General features: G+C 39.3%; 1 protein-coding gene across 2 annotated transcripts in view; it reads right to left on the bottom strand.

The window, feature by feature from the left end:
- Positions 1 to 15,117, bottom strand: part of CRYL1 (crystallin lambda 1) — a 161,439-nt gene that overhangs the window by 91,226 nt on the left and 55,096 nt on the right. For both annotated transcript variants that reach the window (XM_004435351.3, XM_087436334.1), the window contains one exon: positions 10,310 to 10,436. In XM_004435351.3, coding sequence (XP_004435408.1) covers positions 10,310 to 10,436 — 127 coding nt within the window. The remainder of the gene's footprint in view (positions 1 to 10,309; positions 10,437 to 15,117) is intronic.

Here is a 15,117-nt window from a genome sequence, read left to right as displayed (position 1 = left end):
GAACTCAGTGAGAATGTCAACAAAGAAATGGAAGATATAAAAAAGAACCAATCAGAAATGAAGAATACGATACTGGAAATGAAAAATTCACTAGAGGGACTCAAAAGCAGAGTAGAGGATACAGAAGAACGTATCTGCGAGCGGGACGAAAGACTAGAAGAAATTACCCAAGCTGAACAGGTAAAAGAGAAAAGAATTAAAAAGAGTGAGGACAGTCTAAGGGACCTCTGGGACAACATCAAGCACACTAACATCCGTGTTATAGGTGTTCCAGAAGGAGAAGAGCAAGACAAAGGGGCAGAGAATCTATTTCAAGAAATAATAGATGAAAACTTTCCTAACCTAAGGAAGGAAACAGACATCCAGGTACAGGAAGCACAGAGAGCACCAAACAAGATAAACCCAAAGAGGCCCACACCAAGACACATCATAATCAAAATGTCCAGAATTAAAGATAAAGAGAGAATCCTAAAAGCCGCAAGAGAAAGACAAGTTACATACAAAGGAAGCTCCATAAGGCTATCAGCTGACTTCTCAGCAGAAACCTTACAGGCTAGAAGAGAGTGACACCATATATTTAAAGTGCTAAAAGGAAAAAACTTACAGCCAAGAATACTCTACCCGGCAAGGTTATCATTCAAAATGGAAGAAGAGATCAAAAATTTCCCAGACAAGCAAAAATTAAAGGAGTTTGTCACCAAGAAACCAGTGCTACAAGAAATGTTAAAGGGACTGATTTAAGGGGAAAAGAGAAGACCACAAATAGGAAAAATTATCTATTTCCATGATAAGAGGGTAATGGATACAAATGCACAAAAAAGAGGTTAGATATGATATCAAAAACATAAAAGGAAGGAGGAGGGGAGTTAAAGAGTAGAGCTTTCAGACAGAGGTCAAACTAAAGAGACCACCAATTCTGTATAGAAGGAGAAAGGAACAGAGAAGGACTACTAAAACAATGAGAAAAAAAAAAGTTAAAAAATGGCAGTAAGTACATACTTATCAATAGCTACTTTAAACGTCAATGGACTAAACGCTCCAATTAAAAGGCATAGGATGGCTGACTGGATAAAACAACAAGACCCATATATATGCTGCATACAAGAGACACACTTCAGACTTAAAGAGACTCACAAACTGAAAGTGAAGGGATGGAAAAAGATACTCCACGCAAATGGCAATGAAAAGAAAGCTGGGGTAGCAGTACTCATATCAGACAAAATAGACTTTAAAACAAAAATTGTAAAAAGAGACAAAGAAGGGCATTACATAATGATCAAGGGAACAATCCAACAAGAGGATATAACACTTGTAAATATCTACGCACCCAATGTAGGTGCACCTAAATATATAAAGCAATTATTAACAGACATCAAAACAGAAATAGACAGTAACACAATAATAGTAGGGGACTTTAACACTCCACTTACACCAACGGATAGATCATCCAAACAGAAGATCGATAAGGAAACATTGGCCTTAAATGACACACTAGAACAGATGGACCTAGTAGATATATACAGAGCATTCCATCCAAAACCCAAAGAATACACGTTCTTTTCCAATGCACATGGAACATTCTCCAGGATTGATCACATATTAGGCCACAAAACAAGGCTCCATAAATTTAAGAAGATTGAAATAATACCAAGCATCTTTTCTAGCCACAACGGTATGAAACTAGAAATCAACTATAGGAAGAAAATCAGAAAAGCCACAAATACGTGGAGATTAAACAAAATGCTACTGAAAAACGACTGGGTCAATGAAGAAATCAAAGAATAAATCAAAAAATACCTGGAGACAAATGAAAATGAAAATACGACATGCCAGAATTTATGGGATACAGCAAAAGCGGTTCTGAGAGGGAAGTTTATAGCAATACAGGCCTATCTCAACAAACAAGAAAAATCTCAAATAAACAATTTAACAATGCACCTAAAGGAATTGGAAAAAGAAAAACAAACAAAGCCCAAAATCAGTAGAAGAAGGGAAATAATAAAAATCAGAGCAGAAATAAATGAAATAGAGACTAAAATAATAATAGAAAAAATTAATAAAACCAAGAGCTGGTTCTTTGAAAAGATAACCAAAATTGACAAACCTTTAGCTAGACTCACCAAGAAAAAAAGAGAGAAGGCACAAATAAGTAAAATCAGAAATGAAAGAGGATAAGTTACAACAGACACTTCAGAAATACAAAAGATTATAAGAGAATACTATGAAAAGCTATATGCCAACCAATTCGACAATCTGGAAGAAATGGATAAATTCTTAGAATCACACAACGTTCCAAAACTGGATCAAGAAGAAATAGAGAATTTGAATAGACCTGTCACCAGTAAGGAGATCGAAACAGTAATCAAAAACCTCCCCAAAAATAAAAGTCCAGGACCAGACGGCTTCCCTGCTGAATTCTACCAAACATTCAAAGAAGATTTAATACCTATCCTTCTCAAACTCTACCAAAAAATTGAGGAGGGGGGGAAGCTCCCTAACTCATTCTACGAAGCCGACATTACCCTGATACCAAAACCAGACAAGGACAACACAAAAAAAGAAAATTACAGGCCAATATCACTGATGAACATCGATGCAAAACTCCTCAGCAAAATACTAGCAAATCGCATACAACAATACGTTAAAAAGATTATACACCATGATCAAGTGGGATTTATTCCAGGTATGCAGGGATGGTTCGACATTCGCAAATCAATCAACATAATACACCACATTAATAAAATGAAGAAAAAAAATCACATGATCATCTCAACAGATGCAGAGAAAGCATTTGACAAGATACAGCATCCTTTTATGATAAAAACTCTGAATAAAATGGGTATAGAAGGAAAGTACCTCAACACAATAAAGGCCGTATATGAGAAACCCACAGCTAATATCATCCTCAATGGTGAAAAACTGAAAGCTATCCCTCTAAGAACAGGAACCAGACAAGGATACCCACTCTCACCACTCCTATTTAACATAGTACTGGAAGTCCTAGCCAGAGCAATCAGGCAAGAGAAAGAAATAAAAGGGATCCAAATTGGAAAGGAAGAAGTGAAACTCTCACTATTTGCAGATGACATGATTTTATATATAGAAAATCCTAAAGAATCATCCAAAAAACTTTTAGAAGTAATAAACGAATACGGTAAAGTTGCAGGATACAAAATCAACATACAAAAATCAGTTGCATTTCTATACACTAACAACAAAGTAGCAGAAAGACAAATTAAGAATACAACCCCATTTAAAATTGCAACAAAAAGAATAAAATACCTAGGAATAAACTTCACCAAAGAGGTGAAAGATCTGTACACCGAAAACTATAAAACATTGCTGAAAGAAATTGAAGAAGATACAAAGAAATGGAAAGATATTCCATGCTCTTGGATTGGAAGAATTAACATAGGTAAGATGTCCATACTTCCTAAAGCAATCTATAGATTCAATGCAATCCCTATCAAAGTTCCAACAACATTTTTCATAGAAATAGAACAAAGAATCCTAAAATTTATATGGAACAAAAAAGACCCTGAATAGCTAAAGGAATCCTGAGAAAAAAGAACAAAGCTGGAGGTATCACACTCCCTGATTTCAAAATATACTACAAAGCTATAGTAACCAAAACAGCATGGTACTGGCACAAAAACAGATACACAGATCAATGGAATAGAATCGAAAGCCCAGAAATAAACCCACACATCTATGGACAGCTAATCTTTCACAAAGGAGCCAAGAACATACAATGGAGAAAAGAAAGTCTCTTCAACAAATGGTGCTGGGAAAACTGGATAGCCATGTGCAAAAAAATGAAAGTAGACCCTTACCTTACACCATACACAAAAATTAACTCAAAATGGGTTAAATACTTGAATCTAAGACCTGAAACTATGAAACTTCTAGAAGAAAACATAGGCAGTACATTCTTCAACATGGGTCTTAGCAACATATTTTCAAGCACCATGTCTGACCGGGCAAGAGAAACAATAGAAAAAATAAACATATGGGACTACATCAAACTAAAAAGCTTCTGCACAGCAAAGGAAACCATCAGCAAGACAAAAAGACAACCTAACAATTGGGAGAAGATATTTGCAAACCATACATCTGACAGGGCTTAATCTCCAAAATATATAAAGAACTCATGCATCTCAACAACAAAAAAACTAACAACCCAATTAAAAAATGGGCAAAAGACCTGAACAGACATTTCTCCAAAGAAGATATACAGATGGCCAACAGACACATGAAAAGATGTTCAACATCATTAACTATCAGGGAAATGCAAATCAAAACTACAATGAGATACCACCTCACGCCCGTCAGAATGGCTATAATTAACAAGACAGGAAACAATATGTGTTGGAGAGGATGTGGAGAGAAGGGAACTCTCATACACTGCTGGTGGGAGTGCAAACTGGTGCAGCCACTATGGAAAACAGTATGGAGATTCCTCAAAAAATCAAGGATAGAACTACCATATGATCCAGCTATTCCACTGCTGGGTATTTATCCAAAGAACTTGAAAACACCAATGTGTAAAGATACATGCACCCCTGTGTTCATTGCAGCGTTACACACAATAGCCAGGACTTGGAAGCAACCTAAGTGCCCATCAAGGGACAAATGGATAAAGAAGATGTGGTATATATACACAATGGAATACTACTCAGCCATAAGAAACGATGAAATCCAGCCATTTGTGACAACATGGATGGACATTGAGGGTATTATGCAAAGCGAAATAAGTCAGAGGGAGAAGGTCAAATACCATATGATTTCCTTCACTAAGTAGTAGATAATAACAACAATAAACAAACACATAGAGACAGAGATTGGATTGGTGGTTACCAGGGGGGACGGGGGTGGGGGGGGGTAAGGGATAATTCGGCACATGTGTGTGGCGATGGGTTGTAATTGGTACTTGAGTGGTGAACATGATATAATCTATGCAGAAATAGAAGTATAATGATGTACACCTAAAATTTATACGTTATAAACCAATGTTACTGCAATAAATAAAAAATTTAAAAATAAGAAAACATATAAATTTTAAATGGTGTTAGTATTCATGAACACTACTTCCTATAACTATTGACAGATTCAGAAAGCCCTTATCAAAATGACTAGCTTTTCTAAAATTTTTTTTTCCCCGGGTAAGATTTGCCCTGAGCTAATATCTGTGCCAATCTTCCTCTATTTTGTATGTGGGTCGCCACCACAGCATGGCCACCGACAAGTGGTATAGGTCTGTGCCCAGGAATTGAACCCAGGCCACCGAAGAGGAGCATGCCGAACTTCACCACTAGGCCACAGGGGCGGCCCCTAGCATTTTCTAAATTTTAAAAGCAAAGTTCAGATGCAAATTCTTATCATCTACATGGATAATATAATTTTTACTTCAATATTTCAGCTGTTGTCTGATTTTGTGTAAGGAAACTCAATGTAAACTTCATAATTCTATACACCATTTCCAGGGCTCCAACCAGCTACTGCAATCTCCAGTCTTAAATTCCAGAGATTAGATAAAGCCTCTGTAGCACAGCTAATGAGACTTAATGCTCTTTAAGAGTCAACACTTTAGACAGGCTTTTCAGAATAAACTTATTTTTCCAGCATGGCAGATTTTCTTGCCGGGCAAGATTTGATTTCAAAATTGCACTAAGTTCTAGAAATTCAGGTTTCTTTCTTGCACGCTCCCACATTTCAGCAGAGTATTAGGAAACTTTCTCACCCATGCTCCCGCCCTCTGGGGTTTGGGTAGAAGACAAATCTACCTCGGAGAATTACACTCACATTTCTGGGGCTTTGACCCTTGGGGATTCAGTAAATCCTACAATTACATTGTAGTTTAGGAACCATGGCAAGCACTGTGCTTTTGTTTGTTAATTCACAAGCTCTGTCTCCTGCTTTTGAACAATTCCCTAAGGTAACGATAATTTTCTTTTTATAAGAAAAATGTCTCCAAATAGCCTGGATTATTTTTTCTACAATGAGAACTTTTCCTTTTATAAATCAGAAAAAGGAGTTATAAGAGTTGACAAGAGGGTTGAGCTAACACCAAGTCATGAGCACGAAGATGACAAAGCACCATGAGGCCTGGTGAGGAGTAGGCGCCTTACAGATGACCGTGGCCTGCTGGATCTTCAGTTCTAATGTCATTCTTGGATGAAAGGTTCTTTCATGTTAGACATCACATGATAAACATAATTTTTTTTAAGTCTAAAAATTATACATCTTCTATCTGATAAGAGTCCTGGGCAAATCACACAACAAGAAATGTTCTAAGTTTAAAATAAAAACTAAGATACAAAATCCTATTTATAGTATAATGTCAAGTATGTTAGAGAAGGAGAGAAATAAACAGGAGAAATGGAAAGAAATACCAATACACAAAAATATTAAAACATTTTTGGATAATGGACCTAAGCAGGATTTTCCTAAACTTTCCTTATTCTTTATTCTTTTTTGTCGTTGTTGTTGTTGTTGTTGTCGTTGTTGTTGTTGAGGAAGATTGTCCCTGAGCTAAGATCTGTGCCCATCTTCCTCTATTTTGTATATGGGACACCGCCACACGTGGCTTGATGAGCGGTGCCTAGGTCCGAGCCCGGGATTCAAACCTGTGCACCCTGGGCCACCACAGCAGAGCGTGCGAACTTAACCACTACGCCACTGGGCCAGCCCCTCTTTATTCTTTAAAATATATTTTTAACATCCCTGGATTGTTAGAAACCTAATACAATTTAACAAACACATGGTATAACATCAGTCAGGTTTTTATTTGGGGGTTTTATTATTTGTTTGGTAAACATAAGGTGAAATTAATATGCATTAGTTACAAAATTTGGAAAATTACATTGACCCATGTCATACAAAGAAATGTGTAAACATGCCCAAGAAAATCAATCAAAGCAACAGACAAAAATGAAATCTAAGTTTTTTTTCTTATCCATTTTTCCTTCTGACTAGTTTCACTCTCCTACTAAACACCTTCGTTGGAGCAGTCTCATCAGGATACAGAATGAAACCCAAACCCTTTAGTTCCTCAAGAGAACACTTAAGGAATGCACTATTTAAGTGCCACACACTACTCCAAGCACTTTATGGACAGTAACTCATTTCATCTAAGTAACGTTCAGGTTGGCATTCAAAGCATTCCCAACGTGGCTTCCACTTCACGTCCAGCCTTCTCCCACTTCTCCCACCGCCCTGCAGCTCAGCCTGGCCGTTCTACTCACGGGCCCACAGCACACGCCCAGGCACCTCTCGTCCTATGCTCATCTCTTTCTGAGACACTGTCCCCACCTCTGCTCCCACTTCGTCCTCTAAAATCCACTTGTCAGAGGGCAAGGCAGGCTCAAATACTAACTTCATTAAACTTTCCCAAATCCTCCGGGTCAGAACTATTCCCCTCCCCATAGTCTTTGAAGTGCTAGAGGTACAAACAATTTCTGAAGAACCTAATCTCTTACAGGAATTAAACCCGGTAGAGCTTCCATCATCTTTCCCAGTCTTCTCTCCCCACGCTCCCTAACTCAGCGTTGTTCTGCATAATAGATGCTGCTGAACATGTAAATGTCATGTAAATACATTCATTTAATCTATAAAATAAAGACAGACCTTAAACAGCAGTTTTCAGGGCCGGCCCCATGGCTTAGCAGTTAAGTGCGTGTGCTCCGCTACTGGCGGCCCGGGTTCGGATCCCGGGCGCACACCAACGCACCGCTTCTCTGGCCATGCTGAGGCCACGTCCCACATACAGCAACTAGAAGGATGTGCAACTATGACATACAACTATTTACTGGGGCTTTGGGGGTAAAAAAAAAAGGAGGAGGATTGGCAATAGACATTAGCTCAGAGCCGGTCTTCCTCGGCAAAAAAATGAGGAGGATTAGCACGGATGTTAGCTCAGGGCTGATCTTCCTCACACAAAAAAAGCAGTTTTCAGTACCTACTACACAAAGAACAACATACCCTGCCCCATATCATTTATTATCAAAATTGTATACAAATGGCCACATTATAAAATGATTTATTTTATAAATTTATTAAGCATTTCTATGTGCCGAGTACTGTGCTAAGCACTTTACATGCATTATAAGTTAGAATATTCCCCAAAAATTATACCATAAAAGAAGGACTCACCTTATAGTCAAGTCATTATAAAGTTCTCATATTATAGAGGGCTTTCTATTTTTCGAAAAATAATGTAACATTTGGGGAAAAAACATTAGCCTGAACTAATTCAATCATGCTACTATAGAAATCATCTGATAGAATCTATTTTTTAAAATGGAAACCAGGAGACATTTAACACAGACATATTAATTATTCTTGGGCATGACTTTTCATTTGCTAGTGCTAGAAAATTTGTAAATAAGCTTTATCAAGATCATTTAAAAAAAATTAACACAGCAAGTTGTTAAGTTGTGGAACTACAGGTACACTACTGCAGGGAGAAAAAATAACAACTAAAGGTTTGAAAATTAGTAGTTGGGGCTGGAAAGAAAACTTCCAATGCTGTCATCATACATGGATTAACAAGCTCTGCAGAGCAACAGCTCTGAGGAAAGCAGAGATGATGTGCTCTGGAAAACTCTGTTTAGAAAAGAGACTCAAAAAGTCATTCCAATGAAGACAAAGACACTGGAGTCAGAGATACCTGGTAAGAGTTTGAACAAAAGTGCTCTGTGAAATGTGAAAGCAGAAATATTATGATAATATATGACATATTCATATTTCAGATCGCATATGTAATTATAATATATCATTTCCATCATGTAAATATTATATATCAAATTGACCCAAAAAAGGGATTTTCTTTTTAATCTTCTCACTGGGAAAATGGAGGCTTGCCTTATATTAGGGTCATCTTAGATGTGAGCATAGATGGTTCTCTTCACAACCACCCAGCGCTATGGGTATTATGCCCATTGTACAGACAAGCAAGTAGGGCTTAGAAGTTAAGAAACTTGCCAAAGTGACACAGCTGCTCAGTGCAAAGTCTGCTTGACTTAAAGTCTGTGTTCTCAACCACTGCCTCCACGGCAGGAGGATCCCACTTGTCTTTGCTAGTGTCAGGAGCAACAAAATCTAAATTGTATTTCCTCCTCCAGCAGGATCAGCATAAGAAGCAGACACCTTCCTTAAAAGTAAACCCCTGTGAAGACCCTTCTCTGCTGAGACCATGCGGGAAAGCTTCCATGATCTTCAGAAGCAAGTCCTCTGACAGCACCCACCACCACTTCAGTAAGTGTTTAAACAGATGGCATTTGAAAGCTAATTAAAGGAGCCCTCTGATCCCTTCTAAGACCCCTCAATCTTACACAACCCTCACCAAATAAGAGATAGAGATGAAAATACTGGAAAGAGATAAGGAATTGAAAAACAGTCCTCTTCTTATGTTCTATTCGACACACATTTGTTAAATGAACTAGAGAATTTTAGAGCTGCAAAGACGAGAACTTAGATTTCCTGTATTTGACCTGAATCTCAGGGCAGCAGCTGACCTAAACATAAAACAGACTCAGCCTTTTTGGTTTGCTCCCAAATTCTCAGCTAGAATATCATCACAGTAACAAAATGAAATGTGCAACACTGAATAAACAGAAATGCCCAAGTCTCAGAACACAGACTATCAAGGAGGGCCACCAGGGGTGATGCTTCTTTTAGTTTGAGGTAAATTTGCTTAAATCTTATGGCAGTAAGTGTAGCACTTTAAAAGACAACTTTCTACTTCAGCATTCCTAAATAGAGGCAGGAATTGTCCGTATGCCAGGAGCCCCAGGAGGGACGGATCCCGAGGAGAGCACTGAGCTGCCATCACAGCCCGAGGCCACCCCTCAGCTCTGCCTGGAGCTCACTCAGCTGTGGAAACAGTGCCCCTCAGGAGTTCACTTTTTGAAGTGAAGTTGCTGGAAAAGCTAAATGCAAATGCTACAAGAAATGAAAAGATTTCTTTTAGGTGATTTCTTTAAGCTTTTACTCAATTATATACGGCTACAAGAATATAATCTCTCATTCAATAGGAAGATAAAACAAACTAAAAGTGTTAGCTGACCAAAAATCTATTTTTGCTCAATTCTAACACCTTTGAAACATAACATTATAAAAATAGTCTGATGAGAGCCCACAGAGGAGACGTTTTGAGGACATGTCTCCTATCACATAAAACATCTTTCTGACCTTGAGGGTACAAGATGTCCACACTTTCCAACTGGCTTTTATCTTCCCCTGTTCTTCCAAGGAGGTTGGAAGGCAATCTCTTCAAGCCCTTACAGACTTGAGTAGAAGGTTAACTCACCTGAATGTGCATGGCGCCCTCTACTGCTTCTTGAATACTGGAACAACCACTGATGAGTGACAGCTGCTCTTCAGCACTCAAAGAGCCTTTCAGAGAACCTGACTGCTCCAGCAACTTCATCTCTTCTCTAGAAAGAAGTGAAGAGTGATCACTGTGAGTATTCAAAAACAAATGTAAGGGGCCGGCCCGTGGTGTAGCGGTTAAGTGCGTAGGCTCCCCTGCTGGCGGCCCAGGTTCAGACCCCAGGCGCGCACTGATGCACCGCTTGCCTGGCCATGCTGTGGCATCCCATATAAAGTAGAGGAAGACGGGCATGGATGTTAGCCCAGGGCCAGTCTTCCTCAGCAAAAAGAGGAGGATTGGCGACAGATGTTAGCTCAGGGCTAATCTTCCTCACACACACACACACAAAATTACAAAAACAAATTTAAAGACAAAGGTCAACATCAATAATCATTAGGAAAATGCAAATCAAAACCACAATGATATACCACCTCACACCCACTAAGATGGCTACTATCAAGAGAACAGAAAATAAACCAAGAGGTGGAGAAATTGGAACGTTGGTGGGAATGTAAAGGGGCAGCCACCGTGGCAAATAGTTTGGCAGTTCCTCAAAAAGTTAAAAATAGAACTACCATACAACCTAGCAATTCCACTTCTGGGTATATACCCTAAAAAACTGAAAGCAAGGACTGGGACAGATGTTTGTACGCCCAGGTCCATAGCAGCATTATTCACAACAGCCAAAAGGTGGAAACAACCCAAATGTCCACAGACGGATCAATGGATAAACAAAAAGCAGCTTACACCTACAACGGAACATTGTTCAGCTGTAAAAAGGAAAGAAATTCTGAGACACGCTACACAATATGGATGAACTTTGAGATGAAATAAGCCAGTCACAAAAAGGCAAATCCTATATGATTCCACTTATATGAGGTACCTAGAGCAGTCAAATTCACAGAGACAGCAAATAGAATGGTGGTTGCCAGGGGCTGGGGGAGGGGAGAATGGGGAATTGTTGTTTAACGGGGACAGAGTTTCAGTTTTGCAAAATGAAAAGTGTTATGAAGATGGAAGGTTGTAAAACAATGTGAATGTACTTAATAGCACAGAACGGTACAATTAAAAATTATTAAGATACTAAATTTTACATTATGTATATTTTACCACAATTAAAATTTTTAATTTTTTTTAAATGATAAAACAAGGCCCATGGGGGGAAAAAATGGAAAGCAGTGGTTCTTCATCCTCATCCTTCAGTCAGTCCCCAAGGAGAAGGGCGGAAAGAAGGCATGACCCCGTGCTCAGAAGGGCCCTGTGCTAGGTTTAATGCTCTGCTGCCACTGTCTTAAAATTCTTAATGAATATTGAGCAAGAGCCCTACATTTTCATTTGCACTCAGCCTCACAAATTATGTGGTCAGTCCTGCTTCTAATTCATGACATATTAAATAAGCAAGGCAGAGTACATATAGAAACAAATACACAGATGCCCAAGGAGCAACATCAATGCTTTCCAAAAAACTCTGTGATTTTTTTGCCAGTGAGTCAAATAATTTTTACATCATTTTACATCACAGTTTTTTTGTTTGTTTTTCGTGAAGAACTTTGGCTGTAAGCTAACATCTGCTGCCAATCTTCCTCTTTTTTTCGCTTGAGGAAGATTAACTCTGAGCTAACATCTGTGCCAGTCTTCCTCTATTTTGTACGTGGGATGCTGCCACAGCATGACTGACGAGTGGGGTGGGTCCATGCCTGGAATCAGGGACTGCAAAGCCAAGGCGCCAAAGCGAAGCATGCTGAACTTAACCGCTACCCCAGTGGGCCGGCCCCTACATCACAGTTTTTATCTTTAAGCTGTCAGTGTCCTTCAGCCAAAGAAGATACCCACAGTGGAATGCTGGTTTTGTTACTCACTGCAGGGAGGGAGAACACACAGCAGGGGAACCTGCGGTGGCAGTAAGAGGGCGTCAGAGAGAACTTATGACCGTGGGACTTGAGCTTTGGTGGGGTGATTTGGAGGAGGGTCTAAGTTCACTAGATTGGATGCTGTCAGAAGGCAAGAGCAATATAAAGATCGGGTATTTCAATAAATATAAATATACAGAGGGGAGACCAGACTGAACATTAAGTTGTAATGGGCAAAGAAGTAGCAGTCATTCACTTTAGCCAAGAGAGGGGTGTTCGGTCTTTATGGGTTGCACAGTGACAGTGTTTTAGTCTATGCTCAGACAAATTTATGCCGCAGTCTAGCTTTGTCTCATTTTGTCACGGTCTGAGAGGGACCTTGTCTGAGGCTGGTGTTCCTGAGACTGCTCGTGTCCAACAGGAGAATGCTGTGGCCCGGCAGCGAAGGCCAGGTCTACTCTAGAGGTCGGGGCTGCTCTTTTGTTTGATTTCTGATATTTCTCTTTCTTAAAGCTATGCCATTTTGTATGTTGTTTTAGCTACAAATTGAGGAAGAGAAACTTTCTTGCTGCTGTTACTATAAAAAAAATACAAAGATATGCTGAAATACAAACAGATTTCTTTACTATTTTTAATGAAAAGAAGCTTCATGCAAAGATAATGAGTCCATAAATGATCAGGCAGACGCAAAGCCTCTCCTGCTTAAGGGACAGCGAGGATAAAAAAGCCATTACAGGCCATCATCACACATGAGACCTGGGCTTACATTTTTTTTAAAGGAGAGGGAGAATCTGGGAGATTTTTATAAATAATCTGGAAGATTTGTAATATATCAGGTGAAAAAAAAAAAAAACCTTAAAATAGGGCCAGAAAACAGCTACTTTATTTTGGAGGATCATAAGGACAAACACACAGAAGTGCCTCCTCAGACCTCATCACACACAGAACAAGTCCCTGCTGGGAACTGAACACCCCTGATCCCCCACCCCACGAGCAGGCCTTTTACAAAAATGTTTACCTAGAACAGACTCCTTGAATTCAAGGAGAGGTTTATAAAGTTAGTTATTGACTATATACAAAATAAAGTCTGTTTCTTAGCCAGTTCATGAAGAAGTTTATATCAGTTGTATAGAGTGTTGTACGGTGTCTTAGCAACAGATCAGAAATTTAAGATTTATAAGTTTGAGAGCTAAAATCAAGAAAGAACTGATTGAAGAAAGTGCCAGCAAATAGAGATTTTATACATCATCGAGGGAAATACAACGAAAAGGGTCTGAAGGAAAGGTTACACTACTAAGATAAAAATGGAAAGCAGAATTTTCCTAGTCCTAGAGGTGCTGTGGTCCTGCATCAGCAAGGTGCACAGACGTCCCGGACACAGCCTGCAACCCTTACTCCGGTGACCACAGTGAGGAGGGCACCACTGATGCAAAGAGCATTTCTTTTTCATTTCACAACATGTTTTTGATCTATCTTTCAAAAATGTTTAGAGTTACACAACTCTGTAAGTATGCTAAAAACCATTGAACTGCACACTTTAAATGAGTCGATGGTATGGTATACAAATTATATCACAATAAAGCTGTTGTATTTGTTTCTTATTGCTTCTGTAATAAATTACCACAAACTGAGTGGCTTAAACAATACAAATTTATTATCTTACAGTTCTGGAGGTCAGAAATCTCAACCAGACTAACATCAAAGGGTCAGCAGGGCTGCGCTCCTTCTGGAGGCTCTAAAGGCGAATCTGTTCCTTGCCTTTTCTAGCTTCTAGAGGCCACCGGCTTTCCTTGGCTTCATGGTCCTCTTCCGTCTTCACAGCCAGCAATCTCATCACTCTGACCTCTGCTTCTGTCATCACATCTCCTTCTTTGATTCTCCCGCCTCTCTCTTTCTCTTATAAGGACCTTTGTGATTACGCTGGACCCATTCGGATCATTTTCCCATTTTTATATCCTTAATCACATCTGCAAAGTCTCTTTTGCCATCTAAGGTAACAAATTCACAGGTTCCAGGGATTAGGACATGGACATTTTAGGGGAGCCACTTTTCTGCCTACCACATCGTTAAAAAAAAAACTTTTAGGGGCTGGCCCAGTGGCATAGTGGTTAAGTTGGTGCACTCTGCTTTGGCAGCCCAGGGTTCACAGGTTCGGATCCCAGGCACGGACCGATGCACCACTTATCAAGCCATGCTGCGGCAGCATCTCATATAAAGTAGAGGAAGATGGGCATGGGTGTTAGCCCAGGGCCAATCTTCCTCAGCAAAAACAGGAAGATTGGCCAGGGATGTTGGCTCAGGGCTGATCTTCCTCACAAAAAAAGAAAGAAAGAAAGAAAGAAATTCTCAGAGAACTCTTTCTCCCCTCCACCCAGAGTCAAGGCCAAGAGAGAGGAGCCTCCACAAATGGGTTAGTTAATTTTTTCCTAGTTCTCCTTTTCACCAACAATGTAGCCCTTTGAATACCAGCTTCCTTCAGGGATCTCCGATTTGATCGCCCATCTTGCACAGACTAAGCTTGGCAATTAGAACCAAAGCTCCAGATTAGCAAGACTGCAAACACTCTTAGAGCATCTGTAGTTTTCACATATCTCTTGGGACTTGTGCTCCCAAATCTGTTCTCTGAGAACTTATATAACTTTCTTGCCAGCTCAGCTATGCATTATAAAGAAACTCTAAACTATATACATTTACTCAATATTTTTAAGTATTTGAAGTGGACAGGATTTTCAGGGTACTTACTTTGCCCTATTGCCAGAAACTAACTCTAGACTGTTTCTGTAAAGTCTAACATTTCTAGACACTACGTGTATTTTATATTTCATGAAAAAAGGGAAATAGTCACCATCTTCATTTTAGTGATGATGATAGCTATTCAATGTGAATATGAGCTCT

Source organism: Ceratotherium simum, chromosome 10 (genome assembly GCF_057802395.1).
Source record: "Ceratotherium simum simum isolate JZ-2026a chromosome 10, ASM5780239v1, whole genome shotgun sequence".
NCBI lineage: Eukaryota > Metazoa > Chordata > Mammalia > Perissodactyla > Rhinocerotidae > Ceratotherium > Ceratotherium simum.
Note: the sequence above shows the minus strand (reverse complement) of the source record. Positions and strands in the feature narration are given on the sequence as shown.